Here is a 14,164-nt window from a genome sequence, read left to right as displayed (position 1 = left end):
TTAGGATGTTCACTTTCATTTATGTGTGGTAGGTTACAGTATGTTCTGGCATGATTACACTGAGCTGTTTCATGTAACATGGTTCACTGTGGGTCAAGCGGGCTATTGACTGTTTCATAGGTCATGTTTTCCCTTTTCAGGCATCCTGCTGAATTCCTGTTGAAACCAAACTTCAGCATGACCAATGCAGCATCCCAGATATGACAGCTGCAGGACTTTAGACCTTGGACAACACCATCTGAATGTCTGTAAATCATCTACATGCTCTCTTTTTCTGGTCAGTTCCCAAACTTTTGTATTCACACCATTAATTCTTAATTCTAATATCTGGTGGAGAGGGGGGGGGAGTAACGCCATCCAAGATCCCAGGACCTTAGTGTGGGAAAGGTTTCACCACCTTTGAGCACTCTATAGCTCTAATACCGCCGGTCCAGCTGCAACTAAGCTCCAGGTCTCCAGGTTATCATCAGTGGTCAAAGAGAAGCACGTATGTCAACACAACTGTCGGCGCTAATCTTCACTGCGGGCTGCAGTGTTTGATATCAACAGGCCATCGAGACACGTCTCGTTCACACCGCGCTCTAGCCACGGGAGAGTGATGGTACTCCCGAACGGTCCGAGGAGCGGGTTTAGAGTTTCTCAGCTGCCACTCAAAGCACGCATAAGCTCCACAGTGAGGAGGAGACGGGCAGGACGCCTCCGTTCATCCGTCCATTCATCAGAAATAATCCGGACCTCCCCTAGCAGCCTGAGCAGAGGCGCGAGACGACACCACGAGCTGCTTCGGTTGGACGTCAACGTCGGGCGCGCGAGCGAGAAGGGGGGCAGCTGAGGAAGGGAGAGAAAAAAGAGCCCGTCTGTCAGTGTGTGGCGTGTGGATGTAGGGGAAGAGAGCGGGAGAGAGGACCAGTGCCGCCGCGCAACTCCCAGCATATTTCAGCATCCGACTGGACGCATTTCACCGGTGAGTGAAGATACGACACGTTTATTTTTAAGACAAACGGTCAAAGTGTGAAGATATTAACCTAGTGCGACTGTGTTAGCGCTGTTTAACCGCCGGGTCTAGCGAAGCCCATGCTGGGTGACCGTTTAGTAGTTTATTAGCGAGAGAGGCATTTCTCACAGAGGCTGTCTTTAGCTTTCCTGTTTTTCTTGCTAATGTGGGAGCAAAAATGCTCACGCGGGGCTGCAAGCCTCCTCGCGCCGGCAAGCCGTGTTTGAGGAGCTAATGTAGGCTGTGAGATATGCACCGTGCGGGCCGTGGGATTTTACGGAGGTGTGTGCGTGTCTGTGTGTTTGTGTCCCCCGAGAGGAGGCAGAGAAAAGCCTTTTCTCTGCTTTTTTAGGAGGACAAGTCGGTCTTGAAACGCGACCAAGGCACTATTTTGGAGGAAAAGAAAGACACCGGCCTCAATTGAGCTTGAACCGTGTCTCCCAGCCATCCTGTTGTCATGGTTACTGGCTCGAGGAGGCTGGGAGAACATGGTTGTCTCGCGCTGTGGTCTCTCGCTCTCTCTCTCTCCTTCGCGCACACACACGCACACACACACACTGGTAGAAACAATAAGCCTCGTCTGTCTGGTGTTTGTTTATGTCTTTTTAAGTGCATTGGGGGGGGGGACTCGCTAGAAAAAATAACACTGGGCCAAAGCTCTCAAATCAAGTGTATCCTATACATATAAGGGCAAAGGTGAGATGTAACCATGAGACATGTACCTTGAATAACATCATACATACTCTAAATTCTTTCCATAATGTCCAAATACAGGAATATTACAGACTCTGCAAAGACACTGCTGTGTCTTTGCTTTTTCAGGATGTGGGAGGCTTCTTTTTTAACAGGTGTTTGATAGCCGCTTATTTTTTATCCCCAAAAGCAAAGTCGCTATTATCTTAATTATAGCCATTTGCATGTCTAGTCTAGATCTATTGTAATTCATTTCCCCGATACAACTGTGGGCTCTTCCCATGCAAACGTGTTGCTCGCTCTCCAGTGTATTAATTTCATACTCAAGGTGTCAGACATCCAGACACACTAGCACAGCAGCTCCACACCAAACTGTCACCTCTTGTTGTCTTTTTCTTCTTTTTAAATCATCCCACTAATGACTTTATTAGCAGATGTGGAAAAAACACAAAACATTTTACGCATTCAGACTAATGTTGTGTAAATATAGGGTTTGAGATATTAAACATATACAAAACACACTGAAATTCCAAAATGACGGCAACCTATGGTAGCACTTTATAGCACAGCCTGTGACTTACGGTGTAATATCTCAACACCTACAATGCAAATACTCAGAATTATCGCTAGGTACGGTGGAATAAGGGTAACAATTTGAGTTCATAAAGGACATAAGAAACAAATTATACTGTAAGCAATTTGAAGTAGTGAGTAACACCATGGTATTTTAGAGGAAAAGACAAACAGTATTTACACATCTTTCACTGTAATTACTCACTACTTTTAGGGACTGTATTACTGAGTAGCCTAACCTCTCCTTACATAGTGGTTACAAAGTATATATAGGGTTGTGCCATTCAAATGAGCTATTTTAAATTCAAAGCTTTAATGTAATTATTCATATTGAAAAATTCAAGGATAATTAATTCAAATTTATTGTCCCAAAATAATACATAATTACAATGTAAAATGGGGAGCTTAGGCAAATCAGTAATACAACCCCTAAAATCTGTGGATATATATTTTTTTCAATCCTTGAAAATTTGTTATCACCATTATTCTATAAACTATATTATATACCTTCTGTTAAGTATGTTTAAGTACTGAATATAACAGCCTAAATTCAGAAATATTACACAACGGATTTAAGGAAATTACTCCATAGTATGTGAGCTGTATTACAAATGTTTCTAAATCTACACTTTTCAAAATCACTCACATGTCACAAAGGTCTGTTATGCTTGCCGTACATAATAATGAGTGAATTTGTATTAGAAGGTGAAAGCACCCAGGGGAATAGGCCCAAAACAAGATAAATCACCACATTATTGTAAGCATGTATTTAGATGTAAGCAGTTAGAGTGACAAAATGTGAGCGGACAGTTGACCTTGACTGCACAGAAGTGACATATTGGGGTGATTTCAGGGAGCTGGCTGACTGTTACGCTCCACTGGGCTGGTCTAGCAAGTTTTAGGCGCTGTGATAATGCTGGTGTGACTTGCAGCACAGGCATGAATGCTAAGAAAATAGCCCTGGACCACTTCCAAGTCCACATTTTCCTGACTGCTTTCACATCCTCAGCTTATAAGGAGGAAATGATGACATTATTTTCTTCCTCTCTGCATCTGTTCTTGTAGCACAACAGCATTTTTGAAAGGTGACTCTGCTGTGTGTGCATGTATGAGGATAGGCTGCAGGGCCAGTGCTGCACCCAGCCTACGTGTTATGAACAGGGTCAGTAGGTCATTTATAGTATAGGACTAGTCTTTCTGAGCATGTCTTACTGATAGTGTAAGAGAGGAGAAGGGAAGAACAGGGGAGGTTTGCCTTCTCTGTTCTTAGTATGCAGATCTAATATCATCTGTCAATGTTCAGCTGGCAGCTTCATGAATTAATTTTAATTACTAATTAGCTTGTAGAAAGTATTTAGAAGGCTGTCCCGGTGGTCTTAATGCTGCTCTGCGGTAGATTTTCTATTGAAAGCTAAAATAAAATGGCTGTACTGTTCCTTTTACATGTATAGCAACAGCTTATTTATTTTGATAGTATAATTTACATTTTAGAAAAAATAGGGTGATCAACTTGATGTCAACTACTGTGGTGAAACACCAGCATTGCATTCTTCACACCACTTGACAGTATTGGGGTGCTGCCTTTTAGTAAGAAATGCTCACGGTGGCACGCAGCACAAACAAAAGAGCTGCATACAAATGCTTCTATATTAAATGAACGGGGGCAGCACTGCAAACGTAATGAGGTCAGGCAAGTTGAAAGTATCAATTGATGGCCTGCTCCAGCATCTAAATTCAGTGAAAGGTGGTGCAATGATGCCCAACAGAGGTATCTACGGGCAGGGGAGTGCTTCCAAAAAGATTTACTAGATAGAGAGATAGCTAGACAGAGATTAATGGATTAAGATGATTAAGTCTTCATAGAGCAGAAAACAGTTAAGGCTAGTACAATACTTATATCATATTGAAAACCAGTATCCTGATTTTCTTTCCTATTGTGTCGCTCGTTCATTTGTTAAACTCCCAGAGAATCTTGGGTAATCCTTTCCACTGCATCACATTACATTCAGTGACTGCCAATGAAATCTGGCCAGAGTGCAACACCACTTGAGGAGTCCTGTGCTCATAGGCACAAAAGTATCCTGTTTTTATGTATTTACAGAGTAAGAGAAACCAATTTTATACTTAAAGGTCAGGTTAGCCTGTTAATATAACTGTATAATGTCTTTGATTGTGGACAAGGACTGTTAAGTCTGATAAAATGGAAGCTATGAGTTTGAAAGGGACGGCACATCTATTGTTGCAATCATTCAAAATGTCCAAATGGGAATTCATGCAAATATTTCAGACTGTCTTCTCACTGGGGTTGAGTTATATGTTAACATTAGCCAGCCGACCACTGTGAGTACAGGAAGCAGTGTTTGCTAATTTGTCTGCCAAAGTGTGTGCAGCACAGACTCACCAGACTCTCAAATTTTGTATTCTTTTTGCTATAGCCTTTAAATAACCAGTAGGACAAAATGAGTAAAGTTAGGGACACCTAACAAAATCTATCAAATTAGTAAATATAAAATTAGTGAGACAGTAAAGAAGACTTAAGTCCCACCCACACATAAAATGATTTACTTGTTCCAAATCGCTTTTCAATTATTGATCAGTTTGCAAGAGGATATTCCAAGCCCCCTTTGTGTAGGTAATGTATTTATATGGTAATGTATCTCATATGTCATTCACCAGTATTGCTTTAGTTCCTCGCTTCAAAGATGAGAAGACTTTAATTTATGACCCTTGACTTTACATCGGTTATTTTGCCTGTTGTTGCTACACATGGTTGCTTTTTATTGACATTATAACAGCGCTTATTCGTACACTGGCAGGTTCCCATGGTGCTACATTCATACATCATGAGAATCTCCATCAGAGCAGTCTGTCAGTATCTTTGTACAACTCTCTGATCTTGCTCAACACAACAACAAAGAAGGGAACCCTTGGGCGACCACTAAATTAGAAGAATAGCACAAAAAAGGCACAAATAACAGCCAATCGAGTGGACTAGTCTATCACTGAGCTAACACAACAGAGAGACAGATAACCATTCACACTTGCAGTCACTCTTGTAGCCAGTTTTGAACAACCAGTTACGATATAACCAGATAAAAAAACTACTGTGTATAGCTCTTAAAACTGAATTGATTATACTAATATTGTTCGTAATTTGTTCAGATATTAAATGAATGGGAGTTTGTTTTAAAAACATAAGTCGATGTGTCAGTGTCTGTGTTTGATGTGATCTTGGGTGTGTCAGAATTATGCCATGTTTTCAGTCACAAAGGCTTCCCTTTTCAATTAAAATTTAGCACGTGTACAATTTAAGTTAAATAAATATTGAACCCAAGGATCTAAAGCAGCGGCATCTTCAGCACCACTGTGAGCTTTGTGTTCCTGTAAGATCTTCTCAGCACTTTCCTTTTCACTCTTATTATCTCAGTAGTTGCTTCTCTGCTGCTTATAGAGACCAGTCATGCTTATCACCAGAGACTCCCATTGGACTGCAGCTCTGTGTCTCAGGGATCAATAAATCACACCACGGTGTATGTCTATGTGCAGTCTTTGCAGTGTGTGTGTGTGTGTCACAGAAGCACATGTAGACAGATAGAGAGATATAAAAGGCACAAGAGGGAAGAAAAGCTATTTAATGGCAACTTGGTCTTTTATCCATCATTCTCACCGGATTGGTGAGTTATAAGTCTAGGCGATGGCATGCTTTTAGATGTTAGACGTTGGTCACATGATTGGCAGGTTGTCTGATCACAATTAAAGGAAATTGATAACGGTTAAGAGCCCCAGTGTTCTGCTGACAAAAGTGGAATGCATGCATCCATCCTGATAGCCATTGTATATGTTGAGACACAAAGACTCAGAGACACACAGACACACACATACCCCATCTGATAACCGCTCCCCCAAACACACACACACACACACACACACACACACACACACACACACACACACACACACACACACACACACACACACACACTGTCTCTCTCTTATTGGCTGTGTTTTCTTCATCTGTCCATGTGGGGTGTCTGAGCACATCTGCTCTGTCTCTCCTCAGCAGCCGGATTCATAGTGCTGCTCACTTCCACTATCCTTCTTCCCTCCACCCCCTCCTTTGGATAAGACCCATTTACCTCAATTACTGCAAAATGAGTGGTAGAGAGTGCAGAGTTAGACTGTGAGATAGCAATAAGCATAATGGTGAACAGATGAGGAAGACAGAGTGGGAGAAAAACAGAACACCGGAGACATGCAGAGAGGGAGAGACGGAGAATTCCCACTTCTCGTGTCTGGTTTCATAACCGCTCACTGCTTCCATTTATGGAAATGTTTCACTGCTTTATTTGTGCGTCTATGTGTGTGCGTGTGTGCATTTCACTGCTTAATAATATGTGCAAATTCCACTTTGTGGAGTAGCATAAATACATGCAAATTGTTCATATGCCTCATACTCATACATGAATATGGAATCCATAAAGCCCCGCTGGAAATGTGAGCACCCCAGTTTGGGAATATTCAAGCTCATTATAGTAGAGATTGGTCAGCAAATTCTCATCCAAAAATGTTTTGAGGCCTAAGAAGCTTTCAGATTCATTACTAGTTTGTGAGATACACTTTTCATAGTGTGCTATAATGGAGTTTTAAATGTCTTGTTTGTGAAAACTATGATGTTTTCATGGATGGAACTCTGAAACAATCTGGTGACTTATGAATAATGCAAACCACTCCCATAATCCTTCTAGTAAAAGACAAAAAAACAAAAGAAAATGAGTCGGCCAGTCACCGATGGTGTACTCAAAAAGACTTTGTTCAGAAATCTGTCGGTCCTTTGAGATCATCGCAGCAGCAGTCAGAGAGAGGATGAGGATTAGAGGAGGCTACAGTAGCAGAGACACAGTGCCTGGTTGTGCCTGTGTTGTGTTTTGTTCCATTTTTAAAAGTTTACCTGCATTTCTTGCTGCGACACAAGACTGTCTTCGCTTTTTCAGAATGAAATGCGACAAGCAAGATGCACTCTTATTTGTGTCTTTTAAATGTGTCTACAATAACACTCCCAGAGTGAGAGCTCCAGCTTGCATTTGTGTGACAACATAAATAAAACTCAAAGAAGTTCAACTTTAGTAAGGGGAGAACTCTCCATAAATTCATCATCCTTTTGCAACTCTGATGAAACAGTTTCTGGGCCTGTGGTATCCTCATGCTCGGGGTAAGCCAAAGCACTTCCAACATCATACTTGTAGATACAAATTTGGCTCACTATCTAGCCTGCCATAAATTTGTCCTCTCTAAAATGGTTCAGTTTTTTTCTGCACAGTTTGGCAGACAATTTTTCCCCTGAGAAACCAGAATCCAGATATGGATGTTCATTTTGGCCTAACAGGACCCTTACCTACATCTGCATGCTATCAGAGGAAGCTATGAATTCCACTAAATATTTTACTGCAGTTGTGCTGCAATTCCCAAGCTGTGGATGATTCAGCAAAGCAGAGAACCAGTAGAGCATGAGCAGACTGGCAGGGCTGCTTCCTGGCAGCCCTTTTTATGATACTGACACATAGAACAACATAGCAATAAAAACATAATCAAATATTCTTGATCTTGGAAACAGCATTTGGCCCAATAAATAGCTGTTCTGGAGCTGTTCAGTATGACACAAACTCCCTCAACTGATGAAGCTTATCCAGCTTTCATGTCATAGACGTTCATGTTTCAGTCTTTGAATCTTAAAGACTGAGCTTTAAAGTTGCTCGACTTTATGTGAAACTAAAAATCCAAAGCCTAAACAAACTAACTTTAAATGAGAGAAAGACAATCAATATGAGAAGCTGGAACCAAATAAGCTTTGCTTAACAGTGACTAAGAAACGATTAATTATTCATTAATTATTCATATTTCTCTTAGTCACCATTTCACGCCATCATTTCATCGGATCTCAAAAAAGATAAATGTATATTTTTTTTTATTCTCACTAAGTCTCTCTCCATATAATTTATATAAGAAAAATACATCAACAGCTGCATTATTCAACATTTTACAACAGGAACTGTTTCTGAGAGCTGCTCATTAGCATTTGCCCATAAACTCCTGAAAGGTGAATATAAACAGAGGGCTAACAGATCAGCAGCAGACCTTTACAATACGTTTACAGAGTTCTATGATGCATTAACTGTGTGTAAGCCATCATCAGTGATGAACCTAACACTATGCTGTCAGAACATGTGATTGTTTTGTTTTTTTTAAGTAAAAATTGTTTTCCCAAGTCTTGATAATCAGTGGACAAAAGAAAATCAATCAATCAACCCCTGACCCTAACATAAGATTAGGATTAGGGCCTAGAGGATGTGATTGGGATTGTTGCCGTTGATGACTTGGACCTCACAGGGTTAAGTGCATTGAAGGCAGGCATCTCCATGGAGATCAAGAGGAGCTACTATTATAAGGAATCTGCCGAGAATCTCTGTGCCTGCCTGTGTTCCTCTGCTGTTCGTCGCCCTCCTTTCAGAGCGGTTTTGGGATCATCTGCTGCAGAGGACATAATGTTCCAACATATACTGTATATCTCTCTCCAACACTGGCTTGCACACCTAAAAACACACGTATGCACAGCTGCTGCTTTGTTAAGAGTGACCTCTGTGACTTGCAGAGGAAAGCGCAGAGGTCATAAGAGAAATAATCAAATGACTGCTCTGGTTCATGGTGGTGTATCTTTCTTTTCTTCTTTTCTCTGCAGAGGATACATCCAAATTTAAGGTTTAATCTGCATCTTTTGTCTAAGTGGAGAGTCACCCATCCCCTGCAGGGAAGGGCACCATGACCCAGGAGGGGCAGGCTCTGCCCTCTCCCACCCCACCAGAGAACCCAGTAGAGCCCAGTACAAGCACCACTACTGACCCACCCAAAGAGACACATGACAAGACAGATGAGGACAAGGTGGATGCTGGTGCAAATGATGAGACAGATGAAGGAAAACAAGAAGAAGACGTCAGGGAAAGTGAGGAGGGGGAAACACAGAGAGAAGTAGAAGGGATGGTGGAAGTGGAAGGTGATAGAAGAGAAGGGGAGTTGAAAGAGGAGTGTGAAGATGGGGCCGGGGATGAGCATCAGCTGACAGAAGGAGAGGCGGAGGGGGAGAGGGAAGGGACGAAGGGGGGAGGATGTATAAATATGGAGGAAAGCTTAACGGGGGAGGAGACAACACATGAGGCGGAGGAGATGAAAGAGGAAGAGGAGGAGAAGGAAAATGAAGAAATTCACTCATGCACAGAAGAGGAGGCAACTAATTCTCAACAAGCTGGCCGGTTAGTGGACAAAATTTTATTTGTACCACTTTACCTGTCAGAGCAAGCAAGTGTCATGTTGCCTGTTAATTTGCATTGCTAAAAAGACAAACACAGCTTCCTTATATTTTTATAATAACCTAAGAGTGTCACTTTTGGTCAATGTTTTTTGTGCTTTGTGATTTGAATATTTTTTATGTTAAATTGTTTTATCTCTGCGGTTCCCTTTGTACATAATTAGCCTAATGTGCTTTACTCATATTTTACAAAATAAATAGTCAATAAGCCTCAACTTAATGAGCTGAAAAAATGGAAGAAAAATATTTAAAGAGCTAAGGGACACAGCAACCATTTCCCAGCTCCCCAACTGTCCCAGAAAGACATTAGTGGAGGGCAGTCTGTAAAAAGCTCAACATGTGGTAGAAAAATGTGCCTGCTAATTAGCAGATTCATATATAACAAGCAAAAACTACGCAGAATGATAAAGACATACTGAAAGCAAAGTACATCTAACCTTTTTCTTTTAAAAAAAGGGATGAAATAGCGATGCTTTTGTATCATATTGTAGTAAATAGCACAGTGTTTTTAGATGAACAAGATGACTGATCTTTTTTGCATATTTTTATCCATTTTCATGCGTGTAGGTCAGATGTTTTCTTTTCTTCCTGTTGATATAGATTGGCAAATGGTATAACTGGGAATGACGATGAAGATGAAGTAGGTGAAGAGGACGAGGGAGGAGATGAGGGGGCAATACAAACACACTTGGACACTTTCAGCTCTAATTTTGAGACAACTGTAGAACAGGCTGACACCGAAGTGGAGGAGGAGGAGGAAGAGGTCCAAAAAGAAGGTGATGGCAGAGAAAACCAGGACAGTTTCAGCTCAGCTTTTGAACAGATTGTCGAGCAGGTCGACATTCAGGATGAAGAGGAGGAAGACGAGAGAGAGTTGGAGGAGGAGAGGGAGAAAAGTAGGGTGGACAACAAAGATGGTTTCAGCTCCACATTTGAGCGCATCGTGGAATCTGCCCTGCTCAGGGGTGGGACCTGCTACAGCAGCCTGGACTCTCTGGATGTTCTGTCACTCACAGATGAGACAGACAGCTGTGTTAGCTTTGAGGCGCCACTGACACCGCTCATCCAACAGAGGGCACTGTTACAAGGTCCTGAACCTCTGGAGCTTGAGTTGGCAACAGTTCAGGAGCAAGAAGGGGCTGAGATTGGAACAGATGCCCCAGGGCCTGAACTCGGGGCTGGGGACAGTGCTGGAGCAGTGGCTGGAGTAGGAGGAAGCCCGCTGAGGACCACCATACCTGGGAGCAGATCAGAGTTTGTGTTGAGCCAGCCTGGACGCTGGGCCATTCCTAATGGCTATCACACAGATTGCCAGGGAGACATGATTAACTCTGTCAGGTAAGTTTTACTTTAGTTCCATGTGTGGACCAAATAACATTATTCTAAAGGGATGAATTTGGTTTAAAAAGTAAATATGACAATCCTGAGAAAATATGGTGTAATACATTAAAGAATTTATATAAAATGGGGATGTTTTTGCATGGTGGGTGGGTCATTTTACACATTCAATGTTAAACACAGTTTAATGAATATTTAAATGACTGATGACAGCTTCCAGGTTATGTGGTTGTTGAAGCCTTATGCAGATGTCTTACTCAAGTGTAATTAACTTAACTTAATGTGACCTTGGCTTAACCAGTAGGTGGCGTGAACAAGTGAAGCCCAGCTGTAGGTCCTTAGAGAGGTGGACAGGGAGGGCTGGTTGGGGTGGAAAGAGGTGGCCCGCCTCTTTCCACATATGCAAACTGAGACAGTTCTTTAAACAATAACCATGATGGAAGCAACAAATGTAGGCATGCGTTACTTAGCTTAAAATGTTCATATTTTTGGAAAATAAAGGAACTGAGTCTTTCAGTGTTCATGACTGCACAGTTTTGTGCACTCCAGCAAAAATGTTGCATTCACACAAATGTTGCATTAAGCTAAACTGAACAAACAAAAAGTTGCAATACAAGGAAGCTTTAACATTTTGATGAAACCAGTGGGACTGTTAAAGCAGGACTGCTGCATTTGAAATGAGAGGAGCCTCTGGTAAATGTATACAGAGTTTATTCACCAGAGCTGCAGACTGTGGCTCGACTATTTGCTCTCTCCAACCTCTTTTGCTTAAAGGATACAATAGAGAGAGATAACCTCAGTACTGTCAAATGAGAGGTTTATGCATCATGACAGAAGACCTTTTGAACAGAAACTCAAATTTTAGGAGGAGTGTGGTGGTTTTCTATGGGAGGGTTACACTAGATAAGATCCATGGCAGCCTGTCAGCATAATGAATCACTTGTGTGAGCAGGAAAAAACAAACTCGTTGGGCTTTTCGACAAAGAGAACTAGTTTCGTTCTTGATGAAGATTACATTTTTGACATTTTGACCAGTAACAGGTTGGGTTGGAACCTGATATATTGGTTCACTATGAAGGAAACAGATCATGGTAATAATGCTTATTTCTGCCTCTCTAATGTCACAGACATTAACTTGGTGGAGTTTTGGTATTGAAACTATGATATATTTTATGATATTGATGTTCAAATTTGGTTATAGCGAAATACCATGCTGAACAAAAGCACATTTTTAGCCTTTAAACTGTGACACTTTGAGTGGATGTAAAGTTGATTCAGTTGCAGGTTTTATCAGAGCTTAGATGTGTTTGCCAAATTACCATGAACTCCGTGTACTTCATGGACCTCTAGCTATTATCATAATACACATATATAAAATCAAAGCTTTATTTATCCAAATAATTAATCATTAAGGAAAATATGCTTGATATAAACTGAATGTATACGAATCAAGTACATTTCATTTGACCAGATTTCATTAAATTCCATAAATACACAGAAATTTTACATGTAACATTGTTACATGAAGCCAGACCTGGAGGGATTGTGGGGACACGGTAACAGCTGACATGACTTTCTTACAATTAATTACCTTAATAGTAGTAAAATGGGTTGAAGGAGACAACGTAGAGCCACTGAAGGGAGAAGCAGTAACGCAAAACATATGGCGAAAACATGTAACTTGAACTTTGGCTATAGGTCTCCCTCGCTGGTGTGCACACAGTCCCTGTGGCGTGTTCATCAGCTCTTCCCCCTTGCACAGTTCCTGCAGTTAGAAACATACTGGAATGCCAAATAGATGCACAGACCTTTGACATTATCTGCTCAGCTAACTGCTGGGATTTGCTCAGACTCTGGTATGACTTACAGGATGAATGAAGGATTTTGGATGTCAGTTCTGCTCTTCTTTTCTCCTCTCCTTACCAGTCTACAGATGTAGTACTTTAGGCACAGTCTTGCTTCCTGACCACCAGCGCCAAGCTGAATGAGCTATTGTTTATGTCATGACATCATCGTCTTCAGCTTTCCTCGGCCCAGCAGGGTCTTAGAGTGAATGTGAGTGTGTATGTGTGTAAGTGGGTGATTATTGCTCCGTGCTAGCCAGCCTGCCAGACATTTGAGCACTTAAACCTAGAGTGGATACATCTGCTAGTCAGTCTTAAAGGGAAAGTTTAAGATTTAAAGATACTAACAGTTTCCAATTATTTACTTCTTGATGTCCATTCAGATGCTGTTTTTCAGGCTGTTAAAAAGGGAACCTTTAAAACTGTTAGGAATTCCAGTGCAAGTTAGTCTTTTAATATTCTCTAGAAGGATTATGGATCATGTGCTTCTGAACTCCTTCTACTGATAAATGAATTTCCTTGCCTTACATTTCTTCTCTCTCTGTGCCATTCAGTGTCGTTGAGACAGTGTCGTATTTCACTGTCTCACCTTCTGCCTCTCCATTCATTTCTCCACTTGATTCATGTTATCTCACTATATCACATCTTAGTTATAACACACACACATAGACACACATACACACATATCCTCCATTTCACTTACACTGCTCTCCTACCAGCATATCTTATCTTTCATTCTTCTTGTCTGCCTACTTCCTTTTTTTCTGGTGGGTAGCCAGAGAATTGCCGTGGTTACACATTTTGGCACCTTGGGCGTCATGGACAATGGGCCTTTTTCACTGCGGGACCGAGCAGCTGCAGAGCATAGAATAAAAAATTAAAGTCAGTCAGTCAGTCAGCTTGGCAGACATTATGTTTTTTTAATAATCACCTTTGCCCATTATTTTCACTGAGATTAAGAATTTTAGTCATAAGAAAAAAAATTGTTCTAAAATAATTGTAGCAGTTGAAACAACTTTGTTTCAACTGCTACTCATAGACTTTATAAGAAAATGGACATAGCCACAATGACATCACCTACTGATTCGCGAAGTCCCCTGTTGAAGCCTAATGCCAGGAAGTTTGTCTGAGGCCTTCGTGGTGTTTTTAAAATTGGATGTCTTGAGTAAGGAGGGGAGGTGACTTAGAATCCGAGGGATAACACACACTCGTATGGTAGTAAATTGCTATTTATAATAAGACCATACTAAAGCATATGCTACTTGGACCATAATTTATAAAACTGAACATTTTTTTGTACTCAGTATGATGTAAAAGTAATGATTAGTCTTTTTGGCATCATAGATTTGTCATTTCATGTCATTT

The 14,164-nt window shown here is 41.1% G+C and overlaps 1 protein-coding gene across 1 annotated transcript in view; it reads left to right on the top strand.

Moving 5' to 3' along the window:
* The first annotated feature begins 540 nt into the window (after positions 1 to 540).
* psd2 (pleckstrin and Sec7 domain containing 2) overlaps positions 541 to 14,164 on the top strand; it is a 39,713-nt gene continuing 26,089 nt past the window's right edge. Inside the window, exons 1-3 of the mRNA XM_085361348.1 lie at positions 541 to 964; positions 8,994 to 9,561; positions 10,218 to 10,955. Of these exons, the coding sequence (XP_085217474.1) occupies positions 9,074 to 9,561; positions 10,218 to 10,955 (1,226 nt within the window). The 5' untranslated portion in view covers positions 541 to 964; positions 8,994 to 9,073. The remainder of the gene's footprint in view (positions 965 to 8,993; positions 9,562 to 10,217; positions 10,956 to 14,164) is intronic.

The sequence above is a fragment of the Diplotaxodon limnothrissa genome, linkage group LG2, assembly GCF_057381915.1.
Source record: "Diplotaxodon limnothrissa isolate DT_005_m linkage group LG2, D_limnothrissa_male_GT1.1, whole genome shotgun sequence".
NCBI classification, from domain to species: Eukaryota; Metazoa; Chordata; class Actinopteri; order Cichliformes; family Cichlidae; genus Diplotaxodon; species Diplotaxodon limnothrissa.
The sequence above is the reverse complement of the archived record's forward strand: the minus strand, read 5'-3'. Positions and strand labels throughout refer to the sequence as shown.